This window comes from Centropristis striata, chromosome 2, assembly GCF_030273125.1.
Source record: "Centropristis striata isolate RG_2023a ecotype Rhode Island chromosome 2, C.striata_1.0, whole genome shotgun sequence".
Taxonomy (NCBI): Eukaryota; Metazoa; Chordata; class Actinopteri; order Perciformes; family Serranidae; genus Centropristis; species Centropristis striata.
This window is the reverse complement of record NC_081518.1, coordinates 20,468,354-20,487,656: the sequence shown is the minus strand read 5'-3', so window position 1 is coordinate 20,487,656 and position 19,303 is coordinate 20,468,354. Positions and strand designations below refer to the sequence as shown.

Genomic DNA, 19,303 nt, shown 5'->3' with positions numbered 1-19,303 from the left:
CAGATTTTCTCCAATTTGACCGGGCAATTGTATTGTTATCAGTTTACATTTTTGGTGCCACCACAGACAGGCCTAAATAACTTGAGTCCGTTATGTTTGAAACTCGTGTTTTACTTTTCACAGTCTGTTTGATATCTGGCATGTTTGAAAGAAGTCGTGTTTTAGCTATGTGCTTTGTTTGAAAGACAACCTGTGGACTAGTTTCAGCTAATTTCAGCACCAGGCTCTGTCCAATGACTTCATTTGTTTTTGCATGTTGAGTGTTCACGCTGCACATCGCTAATGTGTGTATTCACCCTCGTATCCAGATGAAGCATTATTATTAGACTGAGGAAATTTTTCTGTTTGGAAAATGAAGTTTGTAAATAAAGAGTATTTTTGAGACTGTCAGTCCGATTTTATATTTTTATTTTCATTATTTTTCTTTATCGTTCAATATAGTTCAAACAACCTCACGGGCCAGATGTTTCATGCTTGCGGGCCACATCTGGCCCACGGGCCGCCTAATGCCGACCTATGCTCTAGATGCTGCTTTTTGTTTTCTTTCCGTTAGTTGTGGGTTTCTTTCCGATACATCTATACTCTTTTTAAGCTTGCCTTTTTTACTGGATTTTTTTCACTAGACATTGGAATGTAACCTACTGTAGCCCAACCAATTGCAGTCGCTTTCTTTACTAAAGTTAGCAGCTACAACAGCTCTTCCTCCTGCTTGTGTAGCTCAAAAGTCCATCTGTGTAGTCTGGGCTTACCATTCATGGCTGTATCAATCCTGTTTAGGTTACACACTAAAATCATCACCCGTTAACAAAAGCCCATTCATGGATATAAACAGCCCTTATTAAGAATTACTTTTTCACTCTTCACTTCCTCAACACAAACACACAGAAAACTGCTCCCAGCTACAGACTCATACTCCAAGGAAAGCATTGAGGGAACACAGAGAGAATTACCGTCTGATATTACTTATCAAGTCACACGTTGATTTAACTGATAAAATATACCTTTTGCCAGATATTTTACTAATAAAAAGAGGATTGTAGGACTCTTGATTAACTGACAGTTAATATGTAACTTTAATCTCTTTCTGTATGTACAGCCTTTAAACTCCACTGGTGGACTGTTCCAGGTCAAAATAGACCCTGTATATTTAGACAGGATGAGATCAAAGCCTTTCATCCCACTCTTTCAGCCTCTATAATAAGAACAGATTATCTTACAGTAGTCTGCCTTGTATGCTGAATTAGATAAAGAACAAAATAATCTGTGTTTTATCATGTGTTGATGGAAAGATGAGGAAATCCATCAGGTCTGTTTACAGGAGAGAAATTCAGGAACCAATTCTTTCAGGGTTAAATTAAGTAGGTGTATGGTGTATATGTGTTGAATATTTGGGATAAGTGCAGCTTAGTTTTGTCCTTTTAGTTAGGAGACTTGCATAGTACACGTTTAAATTTTTTTTACAAGTTTTAGTTGATATATGTCACAAATGATTAGAAAATAATCACATTCTGTTTTATTTATGTTTTTCACAATGCCCACTTTTATTTGGGGCAGCTCTGGCTCAGTTGTCAGTCGCCTACTGAATGGAAGGTTGGTGGTTTGATCCCTGACCACGGCAGCTACATATCGAAGTATCCTTGGGCAAGATACTGAACCCTAAATTGCTCCTGATGCTGCGTTCATCGTGTGTGAATGAATTCCCATTGGTGGCAGGTGGCACCAGTGTGCCCTGGTAGCCTCAGTCACCAGTATGAATGTGTGTGTGAATGAGTGTAGTGTGTAGTGTAAAGCACTTTGGATAAAAGAGCTATATAAATGCATTCCATTTATTTGCACAACTGTTATCAGACTGAAGAGTACTCTTTGTGAAAAGTAAACTAACCTTTAGATAAATCTTGCAGAATGCCCCTTAAGTTTAAACATAAACATATAAAGTTCACCTTAACAACCAAGCTGTGTGGGGGGAGTAAAGATGGGAATGTCTGGGCATTTACTCGCCAATAGCCGTGTTTCCTCTAGGGGAGAAGTGTCCACCGGGAAAGTCTCAGGCCACACCCTCTCTAAAGTCCGCTCACTCTGCGTGTCTCCACTACAAGTTAGCCCCCAGAGGGATTTAGAGACTCTGTAGGTGACGTATGGTTTTCACCATGGCTAACTGTGCACCACGTCAGCAGCTGAAAGCAGCATGGCTAATTATGCACAGAGTCTCTGCTGATTATAAACATAGAGATTGTAATGTCTGAAAGGTCGCTAAATTTAGCAACTAAGGCGCTAAGTTGGGAACACTGCTTTGCCGGCTTTTACAAATGGCTTGTGTTGTTGTCGTACTTAAATTAGGGGTGTTTCAGTGAGTGAGACCCGCCTCCTTCCGGGTATTGTCTGGGTATTTCCCATTTAGTGTAAACAGCCCTTATGACATCGTTTTGTTCCCCTCCCCATCTCTTGTTAGTTTTCTATTTGACTATTGGATCTCTAAAGGCATACAATTCCCAAAAATACTTGGCTACTTATATCCATGAACAATAGCTAATATGTCATAGCCACAGCAATACGGCTACAAAAATTGTGACAAACATGGATAAGAGAGACACAGATCTACAGGTTATTGTAAGATGATTCAAGGTCATAGCAAATCTTAAATCAATCAATGTGAAGAAAGCTGAATGTTGCTAATGCAGAAACACTTGGTCTTTTTAAGTCTTTGAATATTTCGACCACTTAGGTCTTGTGTCAGAGGCTAGACACTGATGTAGAGATTTGTGCTGATCCGTACAGACAGGCAACAAAATAATAGTTTCCATGCTTAGCTCATATGTTTGATATTGTGCTTAAGAGAAAAAATATGATGGACGACAAAATGCCATGGTGGTATGATTCAGATTAGTTCCCAATGTGAGAGGACTGTAGCAAATCGAAAAAGCTTGTTGAATTACATGTTGACTGACTGGGTTGTCTAATTTCAAATTGACGCCCCTGACTGCAGATTGGTTTGGCCCAAACAAAATAACTCCCCCTTCCAACAGGAAATCAGAACAATGTCAGGCTGAATGAATAAAGTGAACAGGAACGGTAGTTTAGTCTGATTAGCAGGATAGCGGTCCATTGATTCCCATTTGAAATGTGGGTAACAAATTATTCAAATAGGACAAAGAACCAGCCCAGGATAAAGAAGGGGGAGTGAGTTGTGTTCAGCTCTGAATGCACCTTAAATAAACCTGATTTAAAATCAATCATCTGCCAATCAAATACTGAGCTTCTCTATATATGTAATGCTACATTTATTTGTTCAAAGATCAAGGTAACCTGAAGCAGATGCAGATTGCAAGAGGATTTCCAGTGAGGATGGACTGAATCTTTCCCAGCCATCATATCGATGGTCTAATGCAGGGATGGGCAACTTAAATGCTGGAGGGCGCCACAGTTATTCATCGACACTACCACAGGGCCACATACAGGACCATGCACTTAACCAGCTATGATGAAACTGTAATTTTAAATATGTTTACAGTGCAGTAACTTAACATATTTCATGCTCAAATGCATGTATAACAGTATAAATAGGAATACAAAAGGTTTGAATCAAATAAAAAATAACCATTTACTGTGATTTCTTTTTTTTCAGTGCAAGAACAGCAGACCAACATTAATTGCAAGAAGTAATTTTGTGCATTTTTACACCGCACTTTTAAGATTTCATGCTGAAATGCGTGTAGTTGTACTGAGGCCACTTCGAGTGAGGGTGTGGGCCGTATGCGGCCCCCGGGCCTCCAGTTGCCCATCCCTGGTCTAGTGCATATGAACTTGGAAATGTTTCAGAGCCCCTGTTAAAATATTTTTGGTCAACCACTGGGGCTGAACAAATCATATCTTGTGTGAACAAACTCAAGCTTTGATTTCTGACCTGCTGCACATGAGTTGCACTGCTAGCACTAACAAGTAATCCCTCCCACACTATGTAACAGCTGCCTCCTCCAGTACAGTGTGTTGTCCCTTGGGATGGGGGTTGCCCTCCTTGTATTATTATCCCAGTATTGGCTCCTCTGAAGTAAGCCAGTGATCCAGTGTGAACCAGCCTCTGCAGGGGGCTGGCAGGGTGACGGCTGTGCGGACACAGTCCTTCCACTGGTGTGTAAACTCAATTAGGGGAACTGCTCTACGCCGTGCTACCCTGCTACGACTCAGTAACTTCACAGCAAGACAACCTGACTCGCTGTCACTGTATGTGTGGCCTAGTATGGACATATTCCTCTATTGGGATGACAAATCATGCCCCTTTCAGACCCCACTTTGTATTTTCAGTGCCAGCCTGCTCATGCTGTTCATACTGACCTTGATTAGAGCTGTGTAGCAGAACAAACAGCTGTCACACTAACAGCACAAATTCTCTCACACAATAGCAAGTCATCAGCTTTTGAAATAATTTGTAGGTGGTCAGAATTGTGTTATTTGCTGTTTTCTGCACTAAAGACAATGGCAAAATGTCACTTTCTTTAGATGTCTATAATAAAGTGATATTTTTGGTATAAATATGTAATCAAATGACTAGTCAAAAGGGGTCACTCATAAGCTGGATGTACTGTATGCTTGACCCTTGTGAGTTATTATGCTGTGAAAATGGTGGCAGTTTTAATCAAGTGGTTAATGTGAAATAACACAAAAACTATTTGGCTAAATTCAGGACAAAAACATGGTTCGGCTTAGAATAAGTATGTCCATAACACAACCTAAAATAAGTCAAGGTTGACCTTGGGTTCCACAAGGGACACAAACCGATCAGGTCCTTCCTACATGGAATTTATCGCTCTTTATACTGTGTTAGAAGACTTCCTCGTTTGCTCCTGTCATTTTTACTTAACCATTTTTACAATTTGATGATAACAGCCTACTAAGTCAATTAAGAGGGAGTAGGAGTAGGGCCTTACCACCCTAAATCTATGCTCCCAATGACAACTTATATTGGCCTGAAAACATTTGAAGCAGGTTTCAGTCGCTGCATAGCGAGTGTGTAGATAGACTTTTGAATGGATGCACTTTGGCTTTGGTGTAGCCTGCAATTCCCTTAAGGCAGCTAATGTATGTTCAAAGGATGTGTAGACGTCATAATCCTTGACTCACAATTGTAAATTAAACTAGAAAATTTCCTCTGGGAAAATTCTGAAAGGGCCACGGGGGCTACTGCCGGCGTGTGTACACTATGATAAGATTCTTCAGAGATTTCAAACTATGCCCTTTAACCTCAACGTGTGTGTGTGTGTGTGTGTGTGTGTGTAAAACGTGTATCTGGAGAAGTGTGAGCGATTGCGCGCGCATGTGTGTGTAGCGAAAATCGCATATACTTACCTGTGTGTGTGTGTGTGTGTAATTAAAATCACATAAAGTTACCTGTGTGTGTGTGTGTGTGCGTGTGTGTGAGGAGTGTGCGCGCATGTGTGTGTATCTGTAAGTGTAATCACATCAAAGATCAAAGGCAATCAGAGCAAAGATCAAAGGCAATCAGATCAAAGCAATCAACAGCATTAACTGCCACCTGAATGTCCCGGCACAGTGACAGCAGCCAGAGGTGGACAGACTAGAATTTCTGGCCTCGAACAGAAAGCATTTTTGGCAAAACCATAATACCTATTGATCCGACTTCATTTTGAGCGTCCTGAGTTCTTCCTGAACGTCTACATGTTTGTTTGTTTTTTTAAGAAAAATTAGAAAATAGCTTTGTTAGAGCGATCTAAAAAAAACATTTACATTTTACATCTGTTACATCTCCCTTTTTCAGAAATCTTCCTGCGTTTTTAATATGGGAGCCAATGAGGCTGTTGGTGCGTGTTGGTGGCGCATCTGTGTGTCCTATGCCCAAACTATAACTCTGACAGCTTTACCAGAGGATTGTGAGTGAGAAGACAAATTTTCCTACGTTTCTATGTATAAATTATTTCTGTAGAGTGGAATTTGTGGCCTGGAGCGCAGTTTTCAAATTTATTTTTTGACATTTTTTTCTCTCCCTCTACACTCTGGCGATGATGTCACACACTGTGACACGAACATTCCGTGCAATACACACCCATTATAATCCCAGAATTTCTCCAAAAATGATCATGGTCATTGAACAGGGATTAATAAAAAACTATATGACCTATTGAAACGTGGATTAATACACCGATACACTAGACTTGTGTCTACTGTTTAAAGTTTAAATGGAGACTCTAGGTGAAATTATGCCGGAGAAGTAGACGTTTAAAAAACTCCACTATTTCGCTCATTTTTTTTCGGCCGTCCCATTCATTTCAATGCAAAAGCACCAGATCTGAAAACTCTGAGTATGTTAACCCTGAAATGAGGGAAACACTGTTTCCCATTCCAGAAAGGGAGGTAACTTCAGCTCTGGCGTAATTGCCGCGGTAACTGACTCGGAGAACCCAACCTGGTCGCGAGTAGGTTTTCTTTAACAAACTCTGAGTTTCTCTCTGTCTCCACCCTCTTTCAGAGAAAGACACGCTGTTTCATTTCCTCACTGTTAAACAGCTGCATAATAGCTGTGGCTGCCGTCACCAACAGTGCCCAGCGTCCACCCCTTATTGTAAACAAACCAGCACGCTAAGTGTACACATGGTTTCCACTGCTGATCGTTAACAAATTGGTTTCGTTAACTGTGCACAGAGTGTCCGGTGCTTGTTGTAAACAAACGGAAATAGCTAAGTGAACACATGCTGCTGAAGCACATACACACTGTACTGCTACAGAGCTAACTGTTAGCCTGGCCTGGAATTTTGTCATTTTAGGGGCAAGGCCACTTGACTTGAGGACACAAAGGCCAACAATGATTTTAAGTCCACGTCCACAATGAATTTAATTTAAGGACTAGTAATGACACTTCTGAGGAAGATTGGAGTCTCAGTCGAAACAGTCAAGCAGGTAAAGAAACATCCAGTGCACTTTGAGAGCTAAATGAGCGCAAACACCTCACAGAACATTTTTCACAGTCAGGAGATACCATATTATAGAATCTTTTTTATCCTACTCTGTCATTTTTAATTACTGTCAATATGCTTTCCACTAGGACATGGAGCAGCCAGCCACTGTGGAAAAATAGCTGGCTAAGGGGGTCTGGGGGCATCCCCCCCACCCCCCTGGATATTTTTTTTTTTTCAATAAAAGCCCAAATTTGGTGGTCTCCCGCAGATTCTAATGCCACTATTCCATCATATACACTGATCTCCATCATTGCATATTTTAAGAATTATTTTAAAGGAGAATAAGGGTTCTTGTATATTTTATTTAAGGCATCTAATGTTGACAGTCTTCTTGTGAATTCTGTGGTCGATTCTGTTAACACACTGCGCTCTTATTTTGAAAGCTGCATGCATTTAGTGCCAGGAAGTTATCGAAAATAGTAAGTCACAGTTTAGTGTGATTTTAACAACTTTAACTGTTAGCTAATGTTAGCTTGTGGCTACCGAAAGGCATAGTATGCAACAGTGCATTTGGACCTCTGAGGGCCCGGGCAGGTTGATAGTATTTAGTTCGGCGCGCGCTCACGGAGACGCTGAGACATGGAGCAATCATGTGGGGAGGGGACTGATACAGACAGGTAGGCACTAGTGATTTTGGGCTCTTTTTAGTGAGCTGTATCATTTTTCTCAGCTCACCAAGAAGAGCTGGCTCTTTCGGCTCCCAAATGGCTCTTAATTTTTACCACTTATACCTTTTATAATTCAGCCAGATTGAGCGCTGTTTAGACTTGTGATTTGTATTTGAACACATATATCACTTAAATTTCAATAAATTGCTGTAGCCAATTGCATTTACAGTTGTAAAATCCATTGTTAACTCCCTAACTTGCTTGAAGAACCACTCTGTTACACAAAGCACATAGAAAGTGCCTTTAAAAACCTAAGCATAAAATTTAATAAGGAACAGCTATTGACATTTTAATGTCAGGAGCAAGAGGTGGAGTAGTGGCAGAAGCAACATGCTAGCCTGCCTTTTTTCTTCCAACTCAACTGTTGGATGTTCAGTTCTCAAATGCCTGTTAGTTATTAGTGGACCCTGCTAGATAGGAGAGACACTTTACAAATCCTACACTGTGCTTTCATGTTGTCACAAGTGTCAAAATGCATCCAAATGCTACTTCTTTTTCAACTTTCACTTATCTTTGCACCACACTCCTCTCTCCTCTTCACTCCTCTCTCTCCTCTCTGTGCGTCTGCAGAACCTGTAGGTACTTTTCCTAACGAGAGTTGGCTCCCATCGTCTATTAAAAAAAAGAGCCGGCTCTTTAAAACCGGCTCATCAGCGACTGACACATCACTAGTAGGCACGGCAGCTCTGTATATTCAGTGTGTGTGTGTAAGTGTGTGAATGCCCGCATGTCTTAGAGGAGGACTGACTGATGGGTGACAGACACTCTGCTGAGGCAACGGCAACACAACGCCAAATAACTTTTTGTTATGAATAGTGTAGATATACTTTCAGTAGCTTTAAGTGTGACGTTAGCGCAGCACATTAGACTATGGCGGTACAGATTAGAGTGTGTATGATGAAGTCTCCTTGCTTGGCCGGTGATAGATTTGTGTCAAACTGCCATTATAGCCCGTCAGAGCAGTTCATGCCAGGTTCGAATCAAACCCACCACTGATGATGGATGTCATCAAAAGACGTTTTTTTTCTCTAAAGACGCAGGTGTCAAAGCTGTGTTGACAGGAAAGAGGCAGACTAGAAAACCAACTGGGGCAGTGGGCGTCAAGGCCACCGTGGCCTCAGGGCAGATATTTTTTGAAAGGGCACGTGGCCAAATTGCGAGGGCAGCCCTCATGAAATTCCTGCCCTGCTGTTAGCACTGTGGCAGCTCTGTTACATGTCACTATCGTCTCCTCCCATCTCATTCCGTAACACAAGACTGCACTATGAAAGGTATTGTATACATCCACTTTTACTTTGTTTAAAATGGTGGTGTTGCTTTCATATGCATATTTGATTTCTACTTAAGGTACATAAAACAGTTAGTTTTTTTTCTGTACCAGTTCTTGAATCTGTTAGACGAGATCTAGTCTTGAGCAGTGAATTTAAAGAAAAGTATTATTTTTTTAAATAAAACTTGGTTAAAAGATTTCAGTGTGTGTGTTCAGAACATTTGGAACACATTTAACAATACTGTGATAATTTTGGTCACAATAACCGTGATATCAAATTTTCATGTACTGGGGATATTAGGTGTCTTTTTGTCTGTTGGCAAGACAATCAGCTGTACACATTGGATGTTTGTCTACCTTATCAGTTCTCTTCATCCATGTTTTCATAATACTCTTGCACTATGAGCTTTCTTTGGTGTGCTTATTTTTCCATCAGCCTCTCATAAAACAAAAGTTGCAAATAAAAAATGCCATGTCATACCACAAAGTAACAAAGTCATACCATTTCTGGGTTAAATTAATTGCCACAAGCACCATGAACACATTACACTTGTGCACCTGTGTTTGTGTCAGACATTGAAAGATGTTTATCTTAGATTGTTATGTTCAGACATATGGGTCGTGGGAGTCAGACTTTGAGCACATTGCTGTGTGCTGTGTGTGGTGGTGGAGGGGTTGCACTTGGGATCTGTTTAGGCTAGGGCTAAGTGCTGGAGTGTGAGTAATTATGCGAGAGGTAAAAGGTTAATCAGTTCATTCATTCTCTAACAAGCAGGCATTGGGCTGGTCAGAGTATGAATATGCAGACTGCCGTTTTTTCCCGTTTCTGACAGTTGATTCCGAACCTAAACCAAGTAGTTCGTCCTTTAACCTTGATAAAGGGTCCTTAACCCAGTAGTTGTTTTAGAGCATTGTCTTTTCCTAACTAACCAAATAGTTTTTCAGCCTAAATCGAAACATTTCTTAACCATGACACAGAGAGAGAGAGAGAGAGAGAGAGAGAGAGAGAGAGAGAGAGGTTTTTATTTTAAATTTTATTTTTTCTTCTTTTTTTGCTGGGACAGTTAGATTGTATAAATTATATATTGATTGTAATTCAATGATTGTAAATATTGCTTTCTTTTATTATTAGTTTTTCTTTTCTTTTAAAATGAATAATAGAATATAATAATTTATTGTAAATTTTGCTTTCCTTATCTTATCTTTTTTTCTGATGCTTGCTTTGGCAATATATACATTGTTACGTCATGCCAATAAAGCCAATTGAATTGAGAGAGAGAGAGAGAGAGAGAGAGAGAGAGAGTGAGAGAGAGAGAGAGAGAGAGAGAGAGAGAGAGAGAGAGAGAGAGACAGAGAGACAGAGATTGATGATAGAATTATAATTAATTTATTGTAAACATTGCTTTCCTTGCTGTTTTTTTTTAAACTTCTGACGCTTGCTTTGGGAATATGTACAGTGTAACGTCATGCCAATAAAGCCAATTGAATTGAATTGAGAGACAGAGACAGAGAGAGACAGAGTATATTTGAAGCATGTAAAAAAAAAAAAAAAAAATACCACAAGTCTGTGCTGCTGAGGGACAGGCTGTTTGAAGATGCACTGAAAGTGATACATTTCCAGTGCATCTCTGCTTCAGAATGGAGCAGAGAGTAACATGAACTGACTGCAGACCGGTTTCCATCCAAATAACCAGTCCTTCTGGCTGCACCCTTCAGAACAGATCATCTGTTGGCATCAGAAGACAATATAAATGGTTGAGCAAATTACTTTAGTATCCAGCACTAATAAAAAGTTGAAAACTAATAAACTTCAGAACTCACAACCTTGTCTCACAAATCTGTGTACAAATAGCATGACTTTACACTTTCAAATTAAGTGCAATACATACACCAAAATCAAATGATACGCACAGAAGCGTTTCTACAAATAGTGACTACACTGTAAAAAAATTCTGTTGCTTTTACAGAAAAAAAATGGCAGCTGTGGTTACTAGAATAATTCTGCATAAAATACAGTACAAGTGTGAACAACTTTACAGAACGACTTGTACATTTTACTGGTATTCAGTGTACAATAAATAACTGAATGTTCATTTACTGGTATTCAATGCACAATAAGCAAAATCTGCATGTAAATTTTGCATAAATAATTAGTATAAAAGCAGCATCATCCTGTTAAATTAGCAGTAAAGGATGGTATAATCTACAACTTTAAAATGTTTTTTTTTTTCAAATTACTACAGTTTTAGGATGTAAAATTTACAAGTTGTTCTGTAAAGATGTTGACATATGTACTGTATTTTTTACGGAAATATTCTGGTAACCACAGCTGCCAGTTTTTTTCTGTAAAAACAACGGGACATTTTTACAGTGTACCAGCAGCAGGACATCGTAAGGTTCACTGTTGTAAAAAAAAAATGCAATTTCCACAAATTTATGCTACAATACCTTCTCTAGGTTTAGGGCTAAAAAGTAAATAAATGCACATACATACTGGAAGTGAAATAGTTACAACGTGACCATCATATGGGAAAGTTCAGGGTCCCTCCCTCCCTGTTACTCCCTCAGTTGAAATCACGAACACAAGTCGTTCCTTTTATGCACGGGCATTTATTTGCACATCGCCGTCATGCCGTGAGAACTAGATAAATTAAATAAACAAATCATAAAGTGAGTGTCATATAATACAAAACATTTTCCATATAATACAAAGCATTTTCCATAGAGAATAACATTCAAGAAATATCTTCCAAACATAAAAATACCTTACATAATGTACTCGATTTACTTAATAAAGTAATAATATGCTTTGTTTACATTTTACATAAATTGAAACGCAATTAGCGCACCACGTTACTCCGTGAGCATCTTAAACATGTGTACATAACGTAAACATAACGTAAACATACCTCATTGGCCGCATTAACTCAAAAGGGAGTAAGAAAGGAAACTTCAAGTCGGGTCTTATTCACTCTTTGTATTGTTATTCAGCATCTTCTTATCATCATCTTCTAATTAACATGCAAGGTGCGCTGTTACTCGTGTGCTGTGTAGAGTGCGTCTAAATAATGCCCCACCCCTATACAACATAACAACATTAGTTCCGCTATGGAATACACATCTTTCCCTGTCTGTGCATGAACTTAAAATATATTTGATCCTTTTAAAAATATGATCCTTTTAAAGTTCATTCATTCATTACCATTAACCGCAATCGGGTCGCGGGGGGCTGGAGCCTATCCCAGCTGTCATTGGGCGAGAGGCGGGGTACACCCTGGACAGGACGCCAGACTATCGCAGGGCTGACACATAGAGACAGACAATCACACTCTTATTCACACCTATGGGCAATTTAGAGTCACCAATTAAACCTAAGTGCATGTTTTTTGGACTGTGGGAGGAAGCCGGAGTACCCGGTGAGAACCCACGCTGACACGGGGAGAACATGCAAACTCCACACAGACGAGCCGCAGGCGGGAGGCGAACCGGCGACCCTCTAGCTGTGAGGCGAGAGCGCTAACCACACCACCGTGTAGCCCTCCTTTTAAAGTAAATTATTTAATTGTTGACTCAAAGTATAAAATTAACTTAAACTGTATAACTGTCTCTGACTGCAGCTACACTCCCACCCTTGGTGCAACTATTATGCGTTATACTCACTCATAATAACTATGGAAAATATTTGAGAGAATGGGCTGGAACTGTTATTTTCAATAAAACAATAATTAAAAAAACAAAGAGAAAGCAGACCGATATTGTGAAAGTTTCCCCTGCCACCCCACACCCCCATCCATTTCACATGCCACATGTTAGCCAGGTAGCATGCTACTGCTAGTTTGGTGGGTGCACACATAAACATCTTATATCATAGACGAAGCAATGAACGCTAACTGCTCACTGGGCTGACGAGACATAGCTGACCGTTTTTTCCCCCTTCTCTGGGATTATGTTCCCAGTTTTGATCTCGTACGTCTGGTCATTTATAGCATATAAGAATATTCTATTACTGTTAAGCCAAATATGAATGATAAAGCACGCCAAAACATGTGTCCTTAATCATAGCTGCACTTATGACAAGAAATGCGTGAAAATCAGTGGTATTCAGTGAGGTAAGATTAATTAAATGTGCAGTTCATTGCTCCTGCCAAACGAATTATGCTGGGCTTACACCAAACGATTTTCACAGTCCCAGACTAAAAACTGAAAGTCTTTAGTAAATCTAGGAGTCTTACTGGAGTCACAGCGCGCTCCCGTCATCCCGATCGTTAAGTGTAAGGTAGTAATCGGCGCTGTTTCTTGTCAGTCTTTTCCTAGTCTTGGGTTTGCGATCATATCAAACGTGTTTGATATGATCGCAAGTCGCAGTGACGTAACACAATCAACAACCAATAGATGAGCGGGTCCAGACCGGCAGTAAAACCACTTCGACAGGAAAAAGTAACATCACAATAATGTCAGAAAACTCAATCCTAAATACAAATATAGAGATGTAATATATTTATGGCCACAAGCGGGATTTTGGGGGCGCTGTTTCTTAGTAAAGAGAACAGTAAGCAGACCCAGTTAAAATGTATAAATAAATGTATACATAAATAAGTAATAAATAATTGATGATGAATGTGTGATTAACTAAATGAAAGTTGATAGAGCTGATAAGTATAATTATTCAATTAAACAAATAATTAAATAGGACATAAATGTATATCATGAATTCTTTTCTACAGTTTCCTTTCCTTTATTCTTCCTTATATCTATTTTACTGTAAAATAGTCAACTTTTCATGTCAGAAAAACAGAAATCCCTTTTCAGCTTTGTGAGGGGCATTTTGTGCCGTCTTCTCCTCTTCTTTGTTGTTGTTTTTTTCAACACAAACCACTGCACACACAAAAATTGCATGGTAGGTAAAAAATGCTAAAGGAAATCTAGTTGTAGTCTTGTAAATAGTGATCCTGCAAGATTCACAGTCTTTGTAGAATCTCAGTCTGAGACTAGGCTGGGAATAAAAACTCAACAGTTGTCTTTAGATGTGAGCAGATGTGAGCTGATAGTTTTGCAGGAGTCTTTCCAAATCTTTTCAAAGTCTTCTGGTGTATAGGTAGCATTACACTGAGGGGAGCAGATCACCACTCCAAGATGGCGGACGAATTTCTTGCGTCACAGCAGCCAATGCTGCGTCTATGTATATACATGTCTATGGGTGCACACACTAAACTCCATTTAACATGTTATTATAACACACAAACACAGTTTTGGGTTACCTTTTTATTGTTTAAATATTGAACATAATTGTCTGTTTCTTTTCTCACCACAGCACTTCCTGGTTCTGGTCAGTGGCAAAGGACCTGAGCATGGTGTTTGGCTGGCTTTTGTAGTGCTTGGTGCAGTGGGAGGGACCCAGCAGGCTCCCACTGCACCAAACCAACTGATGGGGGTGTTCAAATGTGGTTATAGATATCTTCCTTGGTCTGGATATTATGTGAATGATTTGATGATTCTTTGATGTGTGTTTAGTAAACGTATGATGACTTTGTATGGGTTCCTGAGGAGGAAACAGCCTGTGGGGTTGAATTGAGTACTTAATTGAATCCATTAAAGATGGTGTAGTCCAGTGGGAGGGGCCTAGTCTGTAAATGGTGAGAGAGCTGCACTGCTGGGCAGTTAGAGAAGGGCTGTGGTGCTGTGCAGACATCATGAAGTTGCTGATCAGAAAATTATAAATATCTTTTTCCTGCCGCTTTTCTTTTTATTTTGATTTGTCTCAAAAAAGACAATAAAACTATTTCATTTTTACACCAACTCGACTTTGTTTCGCTACCTGCCATCGACTTTTTCCAGTCAGCCTTTCTGACAAACTACCTTCACTCAGGTCAGAGTGTGACAGACACTAGCGAACATAGCGGAGCAGTTAGCAGCTAAAAAGACAGATGTTTCCCTCAGGAGTTGGTGGAGACCAAAACATAGCTATAAGGGGAGTAAGCATTGGACCTGCATTGATGCTAATATTGCTCTGTGTCTGCTGGATTTGTTGTTAGTGATGGCTGATCGAGGCTTTGTTGAAGCTTCGACACTTTATACAAAACATGGTTCATTACTCGAAGCTTCAATGACACACAGTGCTCCAGTAGGACATCTAGTGGCCAATAAAATGAAGTGCAATCGAGACGTGTCATTGATTGGTTCATGCATTTGTTCTCAACTACACGACTGAATACAACAACAATGATGTTTTATAAGGCGTCCCGGTGGCTCACACCGGTAGAGCGCGTACCTCTAAGGTTGAGTGCTGCGGCGGACTCGGGTTCGAATCCGGCCTGAGGTCCCTTTTCACATGGGGCTGGTGCAAATACAGATTATATTATGGAATTTGGCAAATAATGTTTTGGGGTTCATTGGTAAAGAGGTTCATGGGTGGGTGGGTGGGTGGGGAAAGAGATTGTGCTTGAAAAACAGGGCAGTGACTGTGCTTGTGTAACTTGTTATGAATTTTTATTTAGAAACAACAGTTTTTCCACAGTTTTGGAATTCAAGCGGTTTCTTCTTTTCAATACAATTTCCCCAGCCTTGGAAATAACCTGTTCACACGGCACGGATGAGGCTGGGGTGCATAAGAAATGTTTAGCAACTTGAAAAAGATTGGGATATACATTTTTGTGGTTTGCCCAGTATGTGAGCAGTTCTGAAGTTCTTTCTAGTGGAGGATCAGCGAGGTAGCGGTTCACTTCCACTGTTGGTGATTCGGTGATGTTCGAAGCACTTTGCTGCTTCGAACGTCACGAGTCACGTGACCAAACCACGCCTCGGCACAGTGCTTCGGGACGTTTGCTTCATGAGCTACCGCGCATGTGTCGGAGCTTCAAGTGTCAGCGGACCATCACTATTTGTTGTTGCTTACAGCTTGTTTCCGCTGCCCCCAGTAGTCAAAAATGAGTTATTGCTGTTTTACAAAGAAAATAAAAAGCAGCAATGTAAAATTTGATTGCTTTATCCCGGTACTTAAATACTTAATATTATTCCAAATAACACCAAACAATTTCCACAGTCCCACACTAAAAACTGAAAGTCTTTAGTAAATCTTGGAGTTTTACTGGAGTCACAGCGCTCCCGTCATCTCCATCGTTAGGTTTAAGGTAGTAATCGGCGCTGTTTCATATCAGTCTTTTCCTAGTCTTTGGTTTGCGATCATGTCAAATGTGTTTGAATATAACTATTCAATTAAACACATAATTAAATAGGCCATAAATGTATATCATGATTTAATTTCTAAATGGTCCTTTCCTTTATTCTTCCTAATATCTATTTTGTTTACTGTAAAATAGTCAACTTTTCATGTCAGAAAAACAGAAACCCTTTTTCAGCTTTGTGAGGGGCATTTTGTGGCGTCTATTCATCTTTTTATTGTTTTGTGTTTTTTTCAACACAAACCACTGCACACACTAGAGCAGCTGGAGACGAAAGCTGCTTCTCCTCCATTTTGTAAGTTTTTACTTAGAGCATGATGGGGTAAAAATTGCATGGCAGGGAAAAAATGCTAAAAGAATCTAGTTGTAGTCTTGTGAATAGTTAACCTAAAAGATTGACAGTCTTTGTAGAATCTCAGTGTGAGACTAGGCTGTGACTAAAAACTCCAAACACTTGTCTTTAGATGTGAGCAGGTGTGAGCTGATAGTCTTCCAGGAGTCTTTCCAAATCATTTCAAAGTCCTCTGGTGTATAGGTAGCATAAGTCAGCTATGTCATGTCTTGACCAAGAAGAAAATAGTACTTTCGAGTAAACAGCACTACTGATGGCCTTCATGTGAACGGCTTTGGCTTGCGCACAGTCAGACTCTAGAGACTCCGATAGTTCAAACATAATATTATGTTAACCACGTTGTCATATTGCGATGCGTCTGTGTCTTCTATCAATTCTACAAAACATCCTTATCACTCTGTTTTGCTGCAGATCATGTGTGATAGAGTGAGGGGGGATAATTCATTCAGTGTTTGTAGTTGGTGTCATTTTGCAGACGGACAAAAACTGAAAGTGAAGGTGGCCCTAATATACCTGGGCAGCACATAAAAATAATGTGAATGTGAGGATTTTGCAGTGGCACACAGGTTGCTGATGGATGCTACTTTTTAATTTGCCATAATAATGATAATTACACGAATGACAAATGCTTGTACACCAACAGAAACAAAAACAACATGATATCGATTCAATTCTACCTTATATTTTTTATCGTAGTATGCATATAGTATATAGTAACTGTGTATGTGCATTTTAAACATTTTGGACATAATGTACATATTCTGGTCATGCCAGTAAAACAGATTTGAATAAGAGGGTGAGAGAGGGAGAGACAGAGTGAAGAGGTTACTATGGTAAGTGATGAAAGTATAAGAAACGAACGCCCCATCCTGCTTGGCCGCCGGATGGGGCGTTATATAAAGAGTCACTTATCAGAACCCATTTTAACTATAATTATCGGGTATTTGGGTTTATCTTGCTTAGACTTTGCTTTATTCAAAGAAACTTCCTCTGGCTTTAACAAGTGAATGGCATATATGAGGCATTTGTTCCTCAAGTTTTTAACCCATAAGAACCCAGACACACATATACACACACACACATATATATATATATATATATATATATATATATATATATACACACACACATATATATATATATATATATATATATATATATATATATATACACATATATTTTAATCTAGCTGTCTTTTTACTTTTTATTGTTATTATTTACTTTTGTTTTTCATTTTGTATTATTATTTATTATTAATATTATTTTTCTCCTTTTTTATGTGAAGGACTTTGTGTTACATTTCTATTGTATGAAAAGTGCTATACAGATAAAGTGTGATGATTGATTGAAGTGGTCCAGCCCCAGACGCTCCTCAGGGAAACACATACCAGTGGCACTTCTGCTGTGTCTGTCTCTAAGTGGCTCTAAAAGCCTGCAGGAGACACAACTCCTGCTAATCTTAATAGTAGATCATCTCTCACACACAATTCAAGTAGCCTGGACACACACACTCACATACACACAGTCTAGATGCCAGATGGCAGTTATTCAGTCCCTCTGTACAGCGGTGGCTCTGTTAGCCTGATAATCAGTCCTCCCCTTTGGATTATGCTGATCACCCAAAAATCCTGCATGAGACATTCACGTTTCCTGTTGGGTATAAATCACAGTGAAAATAATAGGAAAAATCGAATTGGAGAAGAATTTATGAAGGATCACCAGAGGGTTTGGTCATATCGGAGCACAGGAAGGAGTGGGAGGGAAGGAGATCCGCACTGTTTTGGGAGATGATTTTACAGCCTCTGTTTAGAAACACCAGCGAGGTCCAGATTTTAAATTGACTGAGGTCTAGGAAGAATCAATACTTAAACGTTGTATCCGGATACGATACTCATTTTCAAAAGTATCGATACCCCCCCCCATACAACCTTAAAATATTCTTCTAATTGTTATTGTTTATTGTATTTATTTATTTTTTGCACTACCTCCGACCTGAAGCTTGTTAGCATAGTTGCAGTTTCTTTTTGCACAACTGTTTTTTGTTATAAATATTTAACCTGTGGTTCTGTTAATTTTTACATGTTGCTTTTTTTCTTGTTAATAAAAATATTTCTGTTAAATTTTGGGGTCCTTGTTTTATATCCTTGTGGTATCGAAAATGGTATCGAGTATCGAATATTTTCCTGAGTATTGGTATCAAGTTGCAAATTTTAGAAAATGAATTGTGACGACCCTACTGAGGTCACATTTATGATCCATGATGATGCAACTCGACTGTGTACATCTGTGTGTACATGTTGACTTCTTACAGATTTAGTGCATGATCCTGACCTGACTTTGATATGATTCCCATGTAAATCACCACTGATTAACTGAAACTGTGTTTGTGTGTGTGTCAGTGTGCAGAGAGTCAGCCTCAGAGCGCCGTGTTCCTGCCAGAGTTCGCCCTCTCACCTCAGGGCAGCTTCATGGAGGATGCTACAGAAGATCAGTTTCTAACCTACAGATACGACGACCAGGTTAGTTCCAAACTCTTGCTGTTGCTGGACCAGTCTGCATTTGATGTTAATATTTTGGGCTGAAATTTCATCAATTGTAGTTATTTGCATCAGACTTTAATAAGATTAATTGCATAATATTCACAGAACTATTCACTTAAAAAAAAAACGCCTTTGGATATAGACTGTACAGTAGAATATTACATTATATTAAAAATTTATTTCTTTTTCCAGTCACTAATTCAACTTCAGGTACATTGTAGAGGACCTCAGGTATCTTATCACATATATATTATATATTTCACAGCGGAAATTCGTAATAAAATGCACTTAGATATTTACTGTACAGTAGAATATTACATTTTAGTTATA

General features: G+C 39.3%; 1 protein-coding gene across 2 annotated transcripts in view; it reads left to right on the top strand.

Annotated features, from left to right (window-relative positions):
• LOC131993009 (ADAMTS-like protein 3) overlaps positions 1-19,303 on the top strand; it is a 296,438-nt gene that overhangs the window by 68,774 nt on the left and 208,361 nt on the right. For both annotated transcript variants that reach the window (XM_059358737.1, XM_059358738.1), the window contains exon 3: positions 18,833-18,952. In XM_059358737.1, coding sequence (XP_059214720.1) covers positions 18,833-18,952 — 120 coding nt within the window. The remainder of the gene's footprint in view (positions 1-18,832; positions 18,953-19,303) is intronic.